The sequence below is a fragment of the Salmo salar genome, chromosome 06, assembly GCF_965601325.2.
Source record: "Salmo salar chromosome 06, fSalSal1, whole genome shotgun sequence".
NCBI lineage: Eukaryota > Metazoa > Chordata > Actinopteri > Salmoniformes > Salmonidae > Salmo > Salmo salar.
Window position 1 is genome coordinate 29908363 of NC_138296.1, and position 16410 is coordinate 29924772.

Here is a 16410-nt window from a genome sequence, read left to right on the forward strand (position 1 = left end):
TGACACTCATCCCTCCTAACAGGCCTCTGGATGACACTCGCTACTCTTCCAAACACTCATCTTACTGACAGTTGGATTCCAATAAGGCTCTCTCTCTCTCTCTCTCTCTCTCTCTCTCTCTCTCTCTCTCTCTCTCTCTCTCTCTCTCTCTCTCGTCTCTCTCTCTCTCTCTCTCTCTCTCTCTCTCTGTCTTTCTCTCTGAATATCGCTCTCTCTCTCTTTGTCTCTCTCCTTCTATCTGTCTCTCTCTGTCTCTTTTCCATCACTCTCTCCCCATTCATCTGACTCTCTCTTCCACTCTCTCGATCAGTCTCTCTCCACCTCCTCTTTCTCTGTCTATAGCCCTTTAGACAGTCTCTCTTTTCCTTACCTTTTCTCTCTCTTCCACAGGGGACCAGTACCAAAAAAAGATTAAAATGTATGCACTCACTACAGTAAGTCGCTCTGGTTAAGAGCTTCTGGTAAATTACTAATATGTAAATGTAAAATGTCTCTCCTCAGTGCCTCAGTCCTTCCTTCCCTACTCTACCTTGGGTTCTCCAGCTCTGCTATATTTATCTGAATCTGGGTCTCAGTCTGAGTCAGTGTCTACTGTATAGTGTTGTGTTATGCCTGTAGCACAGCTCCCATCCCTGGGGAAGATAAGGATAGTTTCCTGCTCTGTTCTGTTTCTGTTAGGCTGTCTGCGTTTTATTTTGGGTCCGACCGGTGATGTTTTGCTTGCTGTAGCTATTTTACTGCATAATGAGGCTGTGGTGCCAGGGCTGGCTGTGACGTGGAATTGACAGTTTGAGCACGTCCTGTCTTGCCTCTACTTCTCTCTTTAAGAGAGTCCCAGTGTGTGTGTGTGTGTGTGTGTGTGTGTGTGTGTGTGTGTGTGTGTGTGTGTGTGTGTGTGTGTGTGTGTGTGTGTGTGTGACCAGACCCCGCTAGTATAAGAGTGAGTTGGATGTGAGCTGGAGTCAGGTCCCTAGCTGGAGAGTGGCTGAATGTGAGCTGGAGTCAGTTCCTTAGCTGGAGAGTGGAGCTGGATGTGAGCTGGAGTCAGGTCCCCAGCTGGAGAGTGGAGCTGGATGTGAGCTGGAGTCAGGTCCCTAGCTGGAGAGTGGAGCTGGATGTGAGCTGGAGTCAGGTCCCTAGCTAGAGAGTGGAGCTGGATGTGAGCTGGAGTCAGGTCCCTAGCTGGACAGTGGAGCTGGATGTGAGCTGGAGTCAGGTCCCTAGCTAGAGAGTGGAGCTGGATGTGAGCTGGAGTCAGGTCCCTAGCTGGAGAGTGGAGCTGGATGTGAGCTGGAGTCAGGTCCCTAGCTGGAGAGTGGAGCTGGATGTGAGCTGGAGTCAGGTCCCTAGCTAGAGAGTGGAGCTGGATGTGAGCTGGAGTCAGGTCCCTAGCTAGAGAGTGGAGCTGGATGTGAGCTGGAGTCAGGTCCCCAACTGGAGAGTGGCTGAATGTGAGCTGGAGTCAGTTCCTTAGCTGGAGAGTGGAGCTGGATGTGAGCTGGAGTCAGGTCCCTAGCTGGAGAGTGGCTGAATGTGAGCTGGAGTCAGTTCCTTAGCTGGAGAGTGGAGCTGGATGTGAGCTGGAGTCAGGTCCCCAGCTGGAGAGTGGAGCTGGATGTGAGCTGGAGTCAGGTCCCTAGCTGGAGAGTGGAGCTGGATGTGAGCTGGAGTCAGGTCCCTAGCTAGAGAGTGGAGCTGGATGTGAGCTGGAGTCAGGTCCCTAGCTGGACAGTGGAGCTGGATGTGAGCTGGAGTCAGGTCCCTAGCTAGAGAGTGGAGCTGGATGTGAGCTGGAGTCAGGTCCCTAGCTGGAGAGTGGAGCTGGATGTGAGCTGGAGTCAGGTCCCTAGCTGGAGAGTGGAGCTGGATGTGAGCTGGAGTCAGGTCCCTAGCTAGAGAGTGGAGCTGGATGTGAGCTGGAGTCAGGTCCCTAGCTAGAGAGTGGAGCTGGATGTGAGCTGGAGTCAGGTCCCCAACTGGAGAGTGGCTGAATGTGAGCTGGAGTCAGTTCCTTAGCTGGAGAGTGGAGCTGGATGTGAGCTGGAGTCAGGTCCCTAGCTGGAGAGTGGCTGAATGTGAGCTGGAGTCAGTTCCTTAGCTGGAGAGTGGAGCTGGATGTGAGCTGGAGTCAGGTCCCCAGCTGGAGAGTGGAGCTGGATGTGAGCTGGAGTCAGGTCCCTAGCTGGAGAGTGGAGCTGGATGTGAGCTGGAGTCAGGTCCCTAGCTAGAGAGTGGAGCTGGATGTGAGCTGGAGTCAGGTCCCTAGCTTGAGAGTGGAGCTGGATGTGAGCTGGAGTCAGGTCCCTAGCTGGAGAGTGGAGCTGGATGTGAGCTGGAGTCAGGTCCCTAGCTGGAGAGTGGAGCTGGATGTGAGCTGGAGTCAGGTCCCTAGCTAGAGAGTGGAGCTGGATGTGAGCTGGAGTCAGGTCCCTAGCTGGAGAGTGGAGCTGGATGTGAGCTGGAGTCAGGTCCCTAGCTGGAGAGTGGAGCTGGATGTGAGCTGGAGTCAGGTCCCTAGCTAGAGAGTGGAGCTGGATGTGAGCTGGAGTCAGGTCCCTAGCTGGAGAGTGGAGCTGGATGTGAGCTGGAGTCAGGTCCTCAGCTGGAGTGTGTGTGTAAGCCGTGAGTGGGCTGCTAGGGGTGGAGGATGTGTGGTTGAGGGTTAGGGAGAGTGTGTTCAGCGCAGTAGTGTGTGTGTATATGTGTGTGTGAGCATGTGTGCGTTAGAGTAGGCGTGCATGTCTATACGTGTGTGCGTGTGTGAATATGTGTGTGTGTGTGTGCGTGTCATGCAGGTGTGCCTGTGTGCATGTCTATGCGTGTGTGTTTTCATCTCTTTGGGTGATGTAATGTTCTGGTGTGTTCTGTAATTGGGTTCAGTTGGAGTTTTGGGGCGCTGCAGTCATCGAAGGAAAGGCTGTGATGAGGGGAGAGGCTCAGGAATATGACTGTTCCCAGTTGAGGGAGAGTATGTTTGTCTTTCTTTCTTCTCCTCTACTTTGTTTCTCTGACCTTGTGTCTTTACAGCCTATAAAGGTCCATTGTTGTTACATTCTTCGGGATGGTTTCTATCTCTCTCTCTCTCTCTCTCTCTCTGGTTGACTAGGCTTGCTCAGAGTGGATGTGTGTCATTTTGCTCTGCTTTGTGTTTTAACCCCATGGCATGACTGGTGACTCCCCATTCAGTCTGGTCTCATCTCATCCTGTCTCGTCTCGTCCTGTCTCATCTCATCGTGTCTTGTCCTGTCTTGTCTCGGCCTGGCTCTGGAGCGAGGTTTACATGTCGCCCTGCGGTCCTCCCAGCTTCCGACTCCTCTGGTTGAGCGCTGGCTGGATGTGACAGCTGTGGCCGTTGTGCCTGAGCTCTTCTGTGGTGACGGGACATGCTTGTCAGGCCCGTTGCACTAACTGGATCTGCTCAGGCACTATGCTAATGTGCTAACAAAGATTATGTATTTAAAGAAAGGAAGATCACCCACTCTCCATGTTAAGAGTTGTCTCCTCTAATCAATGACTGTAACACACAGCCTCACCAGGAGGATCTGACCAAGAAGTCATGAGAGACTTTAGGCCGAGGCTAATCTAGAAAAACTGAAAGGCTAGACTACAGTGTCAATGCTAACTAAGGCTCTAGTCTAGGCTGCAGTATTGTGCTAACTAGATTAGCTCTAGGCTACAGTGATAATGCTAACTAAGACTCTCGTCTAGGCTGCAATATTATGCTAACTAGATTAGCTCTAAACTACAGTGCTGATGCTAACTAGGCGCTAGCTACTCTACCATATTATACTAGCTAATACGCTAGGCTACAGTGCTAATACTAATGAGCAGCAGGGTGATTAGGAGATGATGACCGCTGGAACAGCTATACGGGCTGAGGGAGGCTGATCACATGGAGGCCCAAACAGACAGAAAGCCTGAGAGAGGCTGATCACATGGAGGCCCAAACAGACAGAAAGCCTGAGAGAGGCTGATCACATGGAGGCCCAGACAGACAGACAGACAGACAGACAGACAGACAGACAGACAGACAGACAGACAGACAGACAGACAGACAGACAGACAGACAGACAGACAGACAGACAGACAGACAGACAGACAGACAGACAGACGGGCTGAGAGAGGCTGATCACATGGAGGCCCATACAGACAGAAGGCCTGAGAGAGGCTGATCACATTGAGGCCCAAACAGACAGACAGACAGACAGACAGACAGACAGACAGACAGACAGACAGACAGACAGACAGACAGACAGACAGACAGACAGACAGACAGACAGACAGACAGACAGACAGAAGGGCTGAGAGAGGCTGACCACATGGAGGCCCAGCCAGCCAGACAGTCAGCCCAGGGGCCTGGGGTTCTATAATCTCCTAAAGAGGCTCAATGGCAGACACTGAGACACACACACACACCATCACAGCGTCTGTCCAGTGTCTGCCTGGAAGGCCAGAGGTTCACCCTGAATCAGTCCCAAAAAATTAACATAGACAGAATGTCTGTCAGTGGCATCACACCCAAGGTCAAAATAAAGCTGCTTTCAATTGGATTCCCAAATGTTTCTATGTTTGACTTTGAAAGAGTCTCATGTGTAGTACCAAAATGTGTAGTACCAAAATGTGAAACATTAAAAAAAGTACCAACATGTCGCTCTGGATAAGAGCATCTGCTAAATTACTGAAATGTAAATGTAGATTAAAAACAATGTTTGAAAGTTTTATATTTTCCAGTTTGTTTAGATCTCTAAGTTTGATTAAATCTCTCCTTGACTGTTTCTGTCTGTCTGCCTGCCCTTCCATCTGTCAAAGGCCTTGCAGTGTCAGCGTCTGAGTCACTATGTCTGTGTTATTATCTGAGAGACCTATAGTGTCCTGCTCCCCTCTGCACATCCAGGCTTTAATTACACTGTTCGGATAATGAGTAAAATCCAATCAGACTTGTCTCTCTCTCTCTCCTCCACTCTTCATTAGTATGTTGGTCCCATTATGGAGCCGCCAGTCTGATCCTTACTAACACCAGCCGCCCTGGAGTGACATGACACCTCCCTCACCCGCCTGGTGTGTGTGCGTGCGTGCGTGTGTTTAAGTTTGTTTTCTATGTACATTGTTCTGTGCTAACATGTTGTTTTGTCAGCTATACTGCATGTATTTTTTTAATATATGTGGATAATGGACTTTAACGTAAATACTATACACTACTCTCCTCCACCAGCCAGTTATCTGTACACTCATTGTGTGTGAGTGCACATTACAGTATGTAAGTCATTGCTCACACTCTGTAGTGTAGCAATGTTTTTAATCCAGCCTTTGTTACGTGGTTGCTGTGAGAGACGCTCCAATTGAAATAGTATAACTGTGCCTACAGAAAGAGATAAGTGACTGTGTGTTTGGCTGGAGAGGCCCAGAACCATTGATGGATTCCTGCAGAGGGAAGGACACATGTAGCCTGTAGCAGGCTGGCTTATCACATCAAACCCCCAGAAGACCCACATATTTACACATTCGCAGACACACACACACGCACTTGCACTTGCACACACACACACGCATGCACGCACACACACTCGGTGATAAAATCTGCTCTCCGTCGTCTTTTTAATCACATTTCCACATAATCATAGGTCTATTGAATGACTACTAAACTACTTTACTGTATGTATCAGGGTTGTGGGGTGGTCCATTCCATTTCAATTCATGAACTGAAATAGCCCCAAATAAAATAAAATGTTCAGTCTATGAATGTAATTTAAACCCGTCTTCTTTATTGAGTTCAAATGGAATTCACCCTGATCTTAGCAAGTCAAACTCTCAATCAGAATGACGCTATGACAGAAACAGACAGAATAAGAGAGGATATGGAAGTCTATGAACAGGAAGTTGTAGTGTGTTTTTTGGTAGAATATGAACGTGTGTGTATATATATATATATATATATATATATATATATATATATATATATATATATATATATATATATATATATTTGATGTGGCCACCCAGTGTGGTTTAATGTCCCGTATCCATTCTGTTCTGTATAATGTCTACAGTGTGATGAGGGGAATGGGGTCTGGACTCCTGCGGTCTGGCTCAGTTCTACTCTCCTGATCACCACTGTGTAATGATCTAATCACTGGCCAGCTGTATGGAGATGTGTACTTACACCACAGGGATCCTATACTGAACTATACACTAGTCCTACTGTGTCAGAGGTGTGTGTGTGGGGGGGGGGGGGGGTTACTGTGTGTGTGTGTGTGTGTAGTGGTGGGAAAAGTACCCAATTTTCATTGTCATACTTGAGTAAAAGTAGAGTTATGTTAATAATAAATGACTCAAGTAAAAGTGAAAGTCTCCCAGTAAAATATTACTTGCGTAAAAGTCTAAATGTATTTGGTTTTAAATGTACTTAAGTATCAAAAGTAAATGTAATTGCTAAAATATACATAAGTATCAAAAGTAAAAGTATAAATAATTTCAAATTCTGTATATTAGGCAAACCAGACGGAACGATTTTCTTGTTTTTTTATTTATGGATGTTCAGGGGCACACTTCAACACCCAGACATCATTTACATATGAAGCATTTGTGTTTAGTGAGTCTGCCAAGTCAGAGGCAATAGGCATGACCAGGGATGTTCTCTTGATAAGTGTGTGAATTAGACCATTTTCCTGTCCTGCTAAGCATTGTGTGTGTGTGTGCGTGGGCGACTATGCATGCATTTATTAGAATGTTTGTGAGAGAGCGAGAGAGAGAGTGAGAACGTGTGAACCATCTGTGTTCCTAATATGAATGTGTTTTTGCCGTCTTTGTCTGGTTGTGTTTTTATAAGGCCGTTACGAAAAAATATTATACTGGTGAGGCATAGAGGATTTGAAATAAATTTGATCTGGCTATTCAGCCTTAATGTCCTTAGTTACACACTGACACAACATTACCCAAGTGATGCAGCTGCATGAATGGGTGACGTTTAGAAATATGAGCTAGTCTCAATGCAGTGAGTCATGTAGCTGGAGCTACACAGCATCTCTGGAAATGACTGACATTGATGTTGACCCTTAGGGGCACATTTCCTGAATGGATAGACTGAAATCTAATTCACCCAGAGCCTCATCATCAGCTGCCAAGGAAAACAGGCCTGTTCTGTTCTGTTCTGTGTGTTCCAGCACTGAGAGAAGAGAGAAGAGACAGTGTCTCCTAGTCTAGTCTCTAATATAGCCTGTTTATATGCTTTATTCATTCATTTTAATTAATTATATCAATAAGCCAGCATAGAACCCAGCTTTTCGGCATCCTGCCTTTCTCAACTGCTAATACAGTCTGGTCAGGGGAGTATAAGAGGGCTAAGTAGGTGAGGAGAGCAGCTGCTTTTTAAAGCTCTCTTGTCCAATCTGGTTGGTTGGAGATAGCTAGCTTTGACTCTGAGGTAAATTGAGAAAATGGGACCGATCAAAGAAAGGGACAGACTTAATGTGTAAAATGTTCCCTCGGTTGATTCAAGGTTGTAAAGAGCCTATCACTACCTATCATTCTGTTTTCAGTACCATGGACTGTTCCCTCCCATAGACTTTGCAGTCACTCTGATGTAGTGCAATGCATTGCTAGCTCCATTGGTTATTCTAGTCTGTCTGATGTAGAACAAACCATAGCCAGACTCCAGTGGTTATACTCGTCATACTCCTTCAGCACCATGGACAGCAGTTATCTGTCTAGCTGGCAGTGGAAAGCTCCACTCATATGTACTGGCTGTCCTTCATCACCAGGGAGAGCTCCCCTGCCAACTCTAGTCCCTCTGCCTCTGAGCTCTGACTGTTAGTCCACTAGGTAAGCTCCAAAATGATTAACTTTGGTATAGAAGCATTGAAATTTGCGCTTAACAAAGCCTGATATAGTCACAAAAATGCAACAACCTCAACAATGATGACAATCCAGCAGAAATCCCAGTAAAATGTTGATACTCTCACTTTCAAAGTGGTGTGTTAAATACAAAGCTTGTGTGTTTTGTCTTGCATTAATAAAATATATGAAAAGAGGAATGGGTGAATGGGCAATGGGACTTTGGCCGGGATTCAACCCATGTGGAGTTATAGCGCAGCGCGCTAGACAGTCGACAATAGCGCTTGCCAGCTTGTAGTCCTAAACAACGGAAATGAATGATAATTTTCTACCTCTGGTTAATTTGCTATTCCTATTTGGGATAAACGCTGAAAATAATGTCTGAGGTTAACACAGGCTTAGGATATCTTATATGTTTTGTTCTATGAAATGATAACAGTCAGTTAACATGACCTTTAGGAATGATAAATCCTTTACGTTCTCAAAATAAGTCACTTGCTAATGAGTCGCTAACTGTCAGAGAACTTGAACTTCAGCGTTAGTAGCAAGCATTTTCACGTCACTACGCCGACCATGCAAACTAGTCTACGCTACACTAGTCCGCCTAAAAGCTTGTTAGCTTAGTTAGCTTTCTGCTTACCAGCTCGAACAAAAATGCAACGATGGTATATTGTTTTGCTCCAGGCTGCAACCATATCTCCTCAGCGGGAAGGTGCTCATTTTATCAGTTCCCCAACGATGTTGTCTAGAGGAGACTTTGGGTCTGTCTGATAACGTAAGCTAAGTCTGATAAGGTAAGCTAAGCCTGATAAGGTAAGCTAAGTCTGATAAGGTAAGCTAAGCCGGTTAGCTCAATGTCAAAGGCACGCGACCTGAGGTGTAGTTTTATCTTTTTACATGTTAGCACATCGTTAGCTTTTTGCTTGTTTTGATTATATATATGCTTCAAAATTCACAAAAAGTTATGTTAGCTGATGAAGATTTTCTCATAGAATAACACGTATCAGATCTAAGACTGTGTTTACCACAGACCTTATTTTCAGCGTTTATCCTGAATCCCTCCCAAAAAAACATTCATTTCCCCATAACCTTTGGCCAGCGAGCCATGACAGTGTTAGCCTGCATTAGTGCCTACAAAGAGACACCATTACTATTGCTCTCTATGAGCCTTTTAAAGGCATTTTCCCAGATGTTTGCAGAGATCAAATTCACAGGAAACACTACACATGACGCTCAAGCATAAATGATCTTTAAAAGTCTGCTATAGTGCTGTAACACGCCTCGGATTAATTCCAGACCTTTGCCTTGTTTAGATGTAGTAGAAGTGGAAGGACCCAAACAGCACATGTTGCTGGAATCAGACCTGGTGTGCCATAGAGAGGCAAACATAAGAGCATATAAAAACTGGAACTATCCTTGGCACCATTTAAACATCAACAGGTAGAATGAGACAGACTTATTGAGGGAGACATGTTTAGACAGTATAGTGAGACATTTTTTTCACCTTTATTTAAAACCTGTTAGGGACAGATGTTCCGCTAGCGGAACGCCTCACCAATATCCAATGGTATAGAGTGGCGCGAATTACAAATACCTCAAAAATGCAAAAACTTCAATTTTTCAAACATATTACTATTTTACACCATTTTAAAGACAAGACTCTCCTTTATCTAACCACATTGTCCGATTTCAAAAAGGCTTTACAACGAAAGCAAAACATTAGATTATGTCAGGAGAGTACCCAGCCAGAAATAATCACACACCCATTTTTCAAGCTAGCATATGTCACAAAAACCAAAACCACAGCTAAATGCAGCACTAACCTTTGATGATCTTCATCAGATGACACTCCTAGGACATTATGTTATACAATACATGCATGTTTTGTTCAATCAAGTTCATATTTATATCAAAATCCAGCTTTTTACATTAGCATGTTTTGTTCAGAATTAGCATACCCACCAAAAACTTCCAGTGAATTTACTAAATAACTCACGATAAACGTTGACAAAAAACATATCAATTATTTTAAGAATTATAGATACAGAACTCCTTTATGCAATCGCGGTGTCCGATTTTAAAATAGCTTTTCGGTGAAAGCACATATTGCAATATTCTGAGTAGATAGCCCGGCCATCATGGCTAGCTATTTTGACACCCACCAAGTTTGGCACTCACCAAACTCAGATTTACTATAAGAAAAATGTGATTAACTTTGCTGTTCTTCGTCAGAATGCACTCCCAGGACTTCTACTTCAACACCCAATGTTGTTTTGGTTCCAAATAATCCATAGTTATATCCAAATAGCTGCGTTTTGTTCATGCTTTCAAATCACTATCCGAAGGGTAACGCACGTTTCGTGACAAAAAAATTCAAAATATTCCATTACCGTACTTCGAAGCATGTCAAACGCTGTTTAAAATCAATTTTTATGCGATTTTTCTCGTAAAATAGCAATAATATTCCAACCGGGAGACGTTGTATCCGTTCAAACACTGAAAGAAGAAAAATGGAGTCGTCACATGCACGCGCGCCCCAGTGTCATTGTTCTCAGAAGTACCACTCTCCAAAACCCCTACTGTTTTTCGCCCAGAGACTGCAGAGTTATCATTCCACGTTCTGGCGCCTTCTGAGAGCCAATTAAAGCCTTAGAAAATGTCACGTTACAGCAGAGATTCTGTATTTTCGATAAAGAGGCTACAGCAGGCCAAGAAATGGTCAGACAGGGCACTTCCCATATAGAATCTTCTCAGGTTTTAGCCTGCCGTATGAGTTCTGTTATACTCACAGACACCATTCAAACAGTTTTAGAAACTTTAGGGTGTTTTCTATCCAAATCGACTAATTTTATGCATATTCTAGTTTCTGGGCAGGAGTAATAACCAGATTAAATCGGGTATGTTTTTTATCCTGCCGTGAAAATACTGCCCCCTATCCCAAACAGGTTAACCAGGTAGGCCAGTTGAGAACAAGTTCTCATTTACAACTGCAACCTGGCCAAGATAAAGCAAAGCAGTGCGACAAAAAACAACAACACAGAGTTACACATGGAATAAACAAAAGTACAGTCAATAACACAATAGAAAAATCTATATACAGTGTGTGCAAATGGTGTAAGGCAATAAATAGGCCATAGTAGCGAAGTAATTACAATTTAGCAAATGAACACTGGAGTGATAGATGTGCAGATGATGATGTGCAAGTAGAAATACTGGTGTGCAAAAGAGCAAAAAAAGTAAATAAAAACAATATGGGGATGAGGTAGGTAGTTGGATGGGCTATTTACAGATGGGCTGTGTTTGGGAAGCCCTACAACTCTCTAAAACTCTTTGAGTAGGAAAAAGGAGCTCACTGCTGGTGAACCAACAAGTACAATATGGTTTCTTGCAGCTTCACTGCTTGAACCCCTAACAAGAAATTGTTACAAGTAAACTATGTTTCTAAATATGAGGGTCACTGGCATCATCACATTTCTCATTCCATGATGGGCGTATGGACACATGAGAATGTCCGCTCACTGTTTTGCTGCTCCCAAATGTGATCTTTAAAAAAAATCTTTGATGATTAAGGTTTATTTCAAGGCAGTCTCACGATCAAAACCCTTTATGGATAGGCTTGGCTACTTGGTGAATGCATTGGGCAGGATACAAACACAGCTTTCATTGAGGGGAGGGGAGGCCATGCTTAGTATTTAATACGGGGTTCCACAGCACAAAAAAAGCACATCTCTTGTTCCATATGTAGCTGTAGACTTCCAGTCGTTGAGCTAACACTAGTTCGTATTGGCCCGTACAACTACCTCGAACTTCCTTTATATGTCACACAGAGACAAACAATTGAAATCATATCCATGAGTTCATCTGAATCTCACAGCATCACTTTATATTAGGACTGTTGGCAAATTTGAACAAATTATGACAATTTTGTGTCCAAACATAAATATTGAATTACATTTATATGAATGCGTTTCTGGGTGTTATATAGTACAATGTCCCCCAAAATGCTTTTCTTACATTTCAAATGATCCATATTCCTCCATCATGTTTTCCACATGTTCAGACTACAATTTCAGATATGTGACAATTTGAGTGCAGTTTTTTATTATAATGAAAGGCATTATTTTATAGGCGTTCTTTAGTCTGAATATTGATTAATTTACCACAAGGGGCATGAAATATTGTTTAATCAATGTATGTTGCATAATATAGTGTTTTGACATCAATTCAATAATATTTTTCACCAAATAATTATTTTTAATAAAACAATTATTTACCATATTCTTACTCTATAGTACCTTTTACTGATATATCAACTGCTTGGTTGAGCACATTTAAACAACATTCTTGCTTTTTAGCCTTTTTACATTGTATCCCCTATCTTTGGTGACTGATTTTAAGTTCTTACAGCTCTCAGAGTGGGCAAGGTTAGAGAGCCACAAGTCTGAACTGCAAATATACACATGATGTAAATTGATGGAGGAAGGCTGGGAGAGTTGACCAATCAAGTTCAAGTGAAGATTTTTTCATTTGCACTTTTAAACACACTGTCAAAACATACCAGCCGGGTGAGAAAATAGCAATTTCAGGGCCACATAGATCCAACTCAGGGGAAGGAACGACCCAAAATGAAATGTAGACAAGTGCATTTTCACCATTGACCTATTGGGGGCGCTACATGCAGGCCCAAGGCTTTGATGAATGGCACTATATCAGGTTTTTTTCATTGCGAAACAATTATACAAGCACCTCAATTTTCATTCTTCTATGCAAAATGTAACAATATGGTCTTTTTTTGGAGCCTATCTACTGGACTTTGTGGAGTACATGCCAAGGCTGCAGCCATTTTGTGGTGAGCTGAGTAGGACTGAATTTGTTGAAGGTCTGAATGCAGAGGCTGTTAGAAAGCCTACTTGTGCAGATGAAGAGAGATGGAGAGGGGGATGGAGGAGAGGGAGAGAGAGATGGAGTAGATGGAGAGTGTCTCTGTGCATGTCTGTGGCCCTCTCAGCCCTGGCACAGCGATTAACCCCCACTACCCTGGCTGCCCCCACTCTCTGTCCGCCGCGCCAGCTCTCTCTCTCCTAGCTGTCCTCTCAGTCTTCTGATTGCATGGAGTGGGCGTACAAATGGCAAACAGACAGACGTCACAGGTGGGGGGAGGGAGCCTAGGGGCCTGCCAGCCCTCGTACAGAGAGTGAGATTCTCTCTCCCTCTCTTAGGCCCTCTTCTCTTCTCTGTTCAATTTATTTTCTTGTCTCCTCCTCTCCCTCCCTCATTCCCCCTCTCCGTATGGAGGTGAGCCCTACTCAGGTGTAATGTTGACGTCGGCTGTGCGGCAGACGTGAAGTGAGGACATTCTATTTCAGACGCCGTGCGTCAGACGCGTGCATGTCCGAGTGGTGGGGGTTGAGCTGCTGGCTGTGTGTGTGGGAGTCTGTTAATGGAACAAGCCAGAAAGTTTAACAGTTTGCCTCTCAAAGTGGGTAAATATCATGATTGGGAGAGCTGGGGTGTGTCTCAAATGGCACCCTATTCCCTATTAAAAAGAATGTGTGTACTATAGGGAATAGGGTGTCATTTGGGAGGCAGGCCTGGTCTGGAAGTGCTCTTTTAGGATCCAACGTCCACTTGCACTCTCTGTCTATGAGGCTGGCTACACTTTTTTTAGTTGTGTCCTCTGTGAATTGAGATGATGGTCTCATTGTGTTTATGTTACATTCTAACTGCTATGTAAAAATACAAATTCTACTCTTAGGCCCTGTCTTTCTGCTACTGTACATGATGACTAGCATTTTCTCTACCTAGCCATTTGCTTTATGCTGTTTCTGTTATTCTACAGAGAGTGGTATGTCTGCCATTTGTTTATATGATTTCCTTCCTATTTCATACCATGTACTTACATTGTCAATAACACACTTTATCTCTCTCCTTCTCTCTTTCTCTCCCTTCTCTCTCATTCTCCCTTTCCCTCTTTCGCTCTCTCTCTCCTCTCTCTCTCTCATGCTCCTTCTCTCTCTCTCTCCTCTCTCTCTCTCTCCCTCTCTCACCTTCTCTCTCTCTCTCTGCTGTAGCTCTGAGTCGGTCAGCGATGCCCTTCGGCCTGATGCGTAGAGAGCTGGCGTGCGAGGGATACCCCATCGAGCTGCGCTGCCCTGGCAGTGATGTCATCATGATTGAGACGGCCAACTACGGCCGCACGGACGACAAGATCTGTGACGCTGACCCCTTCCAAATGGAGAACGTGCAGTGTTACCTGCCTGACGCCTTCAAGATCATGTCACAGAGGTACGTGTGGGGAGGTGGGAGGGTTGTGTGTGTGTGTGTGTGTGTGTGTGTGTGTGTGTGTGTGTGTGTGTGTGTGTGTGTGTGTGTGTGTGTGTGTGTGTGTGTGTGTGTGTGTGTGTGTGTGTGTGTGTGTGTGTGTGCGCGCGCACAAGTGTGTGTGTGTGTGTGTGTGTGTGTGTGTGTGTGTGTGTGTGTGTGTGTGTGTGTGTGTGTGTGTGTGTGTGTGTGTGTGTGTGTGTGTGTGTGTGTGTGTGTGTGGAAGAAAAATAAGAAGACATAGGACACCCAGGGTGGGTGTGTCTTTCTGACCTGCTTGTTTTTGTCTTATGTGCTATTAGTGTGTAAAGTCGAGTACATGCAGTATGTGTGTAGTGAGATATGTGTTTGTGGTGTGGCTGCCTGCAGCTGCACTCTGCCTGTGCTTAGCATCTGCCTCCTCATAGAGCTGATCAATGGCAGCCCTCTCCCTGCTATCCATCACACATGTAACGGAGGGAGAGGGTGCTACTGGTGAGATGGAGGGAGGCACAGAGGGAGAGAGAGAGATGGACCTATCTGGAGGAGGACAGGGGGATTGGTGTGGGGATGGAGGGATGGAGAGATGGAGAGATCTGAAGGGGATTGATGTAGGGATGGAGGATTGAAGGGAGGGAGCGGGCTAGAGTGAACTACTGATGGGGAGATAAAGAGAGTGCAGCAGGGACGTGGAGAGAAATGGAGAATGAACGAGGGAGAGAGCAGAAAGAGAGAAATCATGCTAAAGCTGGATAGAGGAGGACACAGGAGAACAGAGGAGGACAGAGGAGGACAGAGGAGGATAGAGGAGGACACAGGAGAACAGAGGAGTATAGAGGAGGATAGAGGAGGACAGAGGAGGATAGAGGAGGACAGAGGAGTATAGAGGACGATAGAGGAGGACAGAGGAGGATACAGGAGGATAGAGGAGGATGGAGGAGGACAGAGGAGGATAAAGGAGGACAGAGGAGGATAGAGGAGGACAGAGGAGGATAGAGGAGGACAGAGGAGGATAGAGGAGGACGGAGGTGGATAGAGGAGGATAGAAGACAGAGGAGGACAGAGGAGGATAGAGGAGGACAGAGAAGGGGAGAATATGTGGTGAAAAGGAAAGTGTGTGTGTGTGTGCTGGGAGTGTGAGTATGTGAGGGAGCATACATTGAGCTGTTTAGATTATGTTGGTGTTATGTGCATATGACTGTTTCCCTGCCTTGTGTGCGTTTCTGTGTGTGTGTGTGTGTGTGTGTGTGTGTGTGTGTGTGTGTGTGTGTGTGTGTGTGTGTGTGTGTGTGTGTGTGTGTGTGTGTGTGTGTGTGTGTGTGTGTGTGTGTGTGTGTGTGTGTGTGTCTGTCTTAGCAGCACTAGTCCCCCCCATTCTCTCACCTTTAATTGCTCACACTCACAAGCCATCAGGGGAGGGAGACTCTTACGGCACTCTTCCCCCTCTTCCTCCCTCATCCCTCCGTCGCCTCATCCCCTCAGGTCCAGCTGTCACATGATCTAGTCTAGTGTGAAATGACCCCCTTCCGACCCGTTCCCTCCGTCTTTAGCCCCAAGGACATGTTTCTGCCTCTTCTCTTTTGTCTCTTCTGTCATTCTCTCAATGTCCTCATTCATTTTTTTCTCATCACTCTCCTCTCTCTCCTCTGTTTAGCTTTATTTCTCTGTTCCCATGTTTCTCTCTCTCTCTCTCTCTCTCTCTCTCTCTCACACACTTTCAATTTCAATTGAATTTTAATTTCAATTCAATTTAAATTTAAAACTCTACAGGATCGATGGGTCCCCCGTGGGACGGTTAAGCTAACATAGGCTAATGCAATTAGCATGAGGTTGTAAGTAACAATAACATTTCCCAGGACATAGACATATCTGATATTGGCAGAAAGCTTAAATTCTTGTTAATCTAACTGCACTGTCCAATTTACAGTAGCTATTACAGTGAAATAATACCATACTATTGTTTGAGGAGAGTGCACAGTTATGAACTTGAAAAGTTATTAATAAACCAATTAGGCACATTTGGACAGTGTTGACACAAAATTTGACCAGAAATGCAATGGTTCATTGGATCAGTTTAACACTTTGCATATACACTGCTGCCATCTAGTGGCTAAAATCTACATTTCACCTGTGCTGGAATAATACATTATGGCCTTTCTCTTGCATTTCAAAGATGATGGTACAATTTTGTTTTTAAACGCGTGTTTTTTTCTTTGTATTATCTTTTACCAGATCTAATGTGTTATATTTTCCTACATTCATTTCACATTTCCACAAACT

General features: G+C 44.6%; 1 protein-coding gene across 2 annotated transcripts in view; it reads left to right on the top strand.

Annotated features, from left to right (window-relative positions):
* LOC106593982 (adhesion G protein-coupled receptor L1-like) overlaps positions 1-16410 on the top strand; it is a 208210-nt gene that overhangs the window by 111054 nt on the left and 80746 nt on the right. For both annotated transcript variants that reach the window (XM_045720055.2, XM_082976429.1), the window contains exon 3: positions 13902-14115. In XM_045720055.2, the coding sequence (XP_045576011.2) occupies positions 13902-14115 (214 nt within the window). The remainder of the gene's footprint in view (positions 1-13901; positions 14116-16410) is intronic.